Source organism: Limulus polyphemus, unplaced genomic scaffold, assembly GCF_000517525.1.
Source record: "Limulus polyphemus unplaced genomic scaffold, Limulus_polyphemus-2.1.2 Scaffold2251, whole genome shotgun sequence".
In the NCBI taxonomy this organism is placed as follows: Eukaryota; Metazoa; Arthropoda; class Merostomata; order Xiphosura; family Limulidae; genus Limulus; species Limulus polyphemus.
In genome coordinates, this window is record NW_013667861.1 from 1,389 (window position 1) to 3,483 (window position 2,095).

At 32.7% G+C, this 2,095-nt stretch overlaps 1 protein-coding gene across 3 annotated transcripts in view; it reads right to left on the reverse strand.

Moving 5' to 3' along the window:
* Nucleotides 1-191: 191 nt before the first annotated feature.
* LOC106466412 (integrator complex subunit 11-like) overlaps nt 192-2,095 on the reverse strand; it is a 14,672-nt gene continuing 12,768 nt past the window's right edge. For all 3 annotated transcript variants that reach the window (XM_013926700.2, XM_022394412.1, XM_022394411.1), the window contains 2 exons: nt 626-799; nt 192-362 (listed from right to left, as the gene is read on the reverse strand). In XM_013926700.2, the coding sequence (XP_013782154.2) occupies nt 207-362; nt 626-799 (330 nt within the window). In that variant the 3' untranslated portion in view covers nt 192-206. The remainder of the gene's footprint in view (nt 363-625; nt 800-2,095) is intronic.

Sequence of the window (2,095 nt, forward strand, 5' to 3'; positions counted from 1 at the left end):
GCCAAGATATCTCTTCTAAGTCGTGCAACAATATCTGGTCATGTGAACTCTTTGTTCCATTACTATATATACCCGTGTCAGTGTAAACTACTTGTACCTGATGATGACAAAACCTTGTCGAAACGTTGTACATTTACTGTTATGTTAAACTTGTATTAACGTTTTTCTTCATTCAAGCCGTAACCAAGCTCCTATAAAGAGTATGTTTATATAATGCATATTATACATAAAATTATACTTACCTTTTCTGTGAGCCCTACAGCAAAATAAATAGGAACTTTCAAGTTCATTCGCTCCCAGTAAGTTTCCAACAAAATACACAGTTCCTGAGCTCTTCCAAGGGCAAAAACTGGGATCAGAACCTAACAGCAAAAAGTAAAGCAACTCAGTACTGTAGAGAAAAATGAAAATAATTTTAATTCTGTAAAAATAAAAAAAAAAATGGGTTTTGAAATTTAAAAACTTCTTTGAAATATTCTTCTGGTTTCCATTTAATTCTCTAAAAGGATTATTATTTTTTTGGCAAGTTTTCGTGACCTCCGAGCGGCTCAGAAAATACTTAAAATCGTCAAACTGTGCTTTTTTGAGTTACAAATAATTTTGAGACAAAAGTTTTCAATCTTACTTTTCCATTTTTCTCGATGCAATCGTGGACCTTTGTTAGAAAATCTCGCTCCCTACACCTCTTGGAATCTCGTATGGTTGTGGCGTAAGTTGATTCCGTGATGAGAAGATCTGGACGACACTTGTCAATCCATGCAGCTCCAAGGTGACGATCAGGTGTCATATTGTAGTCACCCTTGGTAAAAACAGATATACGACAATAGAATTCAAGCCTGAATGCAGTCTTCATTCACAGTATAAGTTTGGATTCAATCTAAGTAGCTTTTACAGCTGAACTATTTCAAGAACTTTAAGACAGAAAGAGTACGTAAATAGGTTGCTAGAGTTTTAATAATACTTTTCTTTGTTAACTATGGCAGCATAGTAAAAATCCTCATGTTAAGAGGGTTTGTTTTCTCTACTGACAAAAGAAAAATATGTAGAAATGTACAAACTAAAGGAAAAATAGTGTAAAAATACACATGAAGACACACAAAATTTAATCTGATCAGCACTGCTAAAAAGGTGACAACATAAAGATGGGTAGGGAGAGAATACACACTACATTAATAACAAAAACTGCATTTGATTGGTAAAAATTTACAAAAGTAAACAGCTAAATAGCGTTCTGTTTATTATAACTGTGGCAACGAATCCTAATACTGATGGAGAATTAACATGAAAGATATAAAAAACTTTTTATTATTTGCAAGATAGTTACTGGCGAGTTGAAATTTCTAATTTATTGCTTCTATCACTTCCTACTCTAGAATCAAACTGGAAATAGTGCACTAGAAATTCCAACCCCCCCTCAATGTCCAAACTGTCTAAAAGGCCAATGAAACAAGATTGTTACTTCCTAAGATTAAAAATCACTTTAAGTCATGGATCTCAAGCACACTGTGTACCCTCAACAACTTAAAACACTAAATCAACAATAACTTCCACTATATAGTAGAGCTGGCTTCACACGTTTGCTTTTTATGGATGAAATAAATTCATAGCTTGAATTTTTACAGGATTTTCAAGAACAAACATTTTTCATACTATGTCAGTTATATTTCTCATGTAAAAAATATTAGGCTTATCTTATGTTTAAATACTACATTCTTTAGTCAGTCCTTTAGGAAGTTTCAGAGATGAAGAGTGTATAATAATATTTCAACTAAACTATGTCTGTCCTATCCACTGCTGGCTGATGAGCTCTGGTATAGAGCAAAATGCAATGTAACACTGCTCTTTATCAAGCTATATAAATGAAATGTGAGATTCCTCCTTATCAAGCTAGATAAATGAAATGTAACAATCCTCCTTATCAAGCTATATAAATGAAATGTAAGATTCCTCCTTATCAAGCTATATAAATGAAATGTAAGATTCCTCCTTATCAAGCTATATAAATGAAATGTAAGATTCCTCCTGACCAAGCTAGATAAATGAAATGTAAACATACCTTCTAGACCAAGCTTAGATAATAGAAATAGTAAAAACC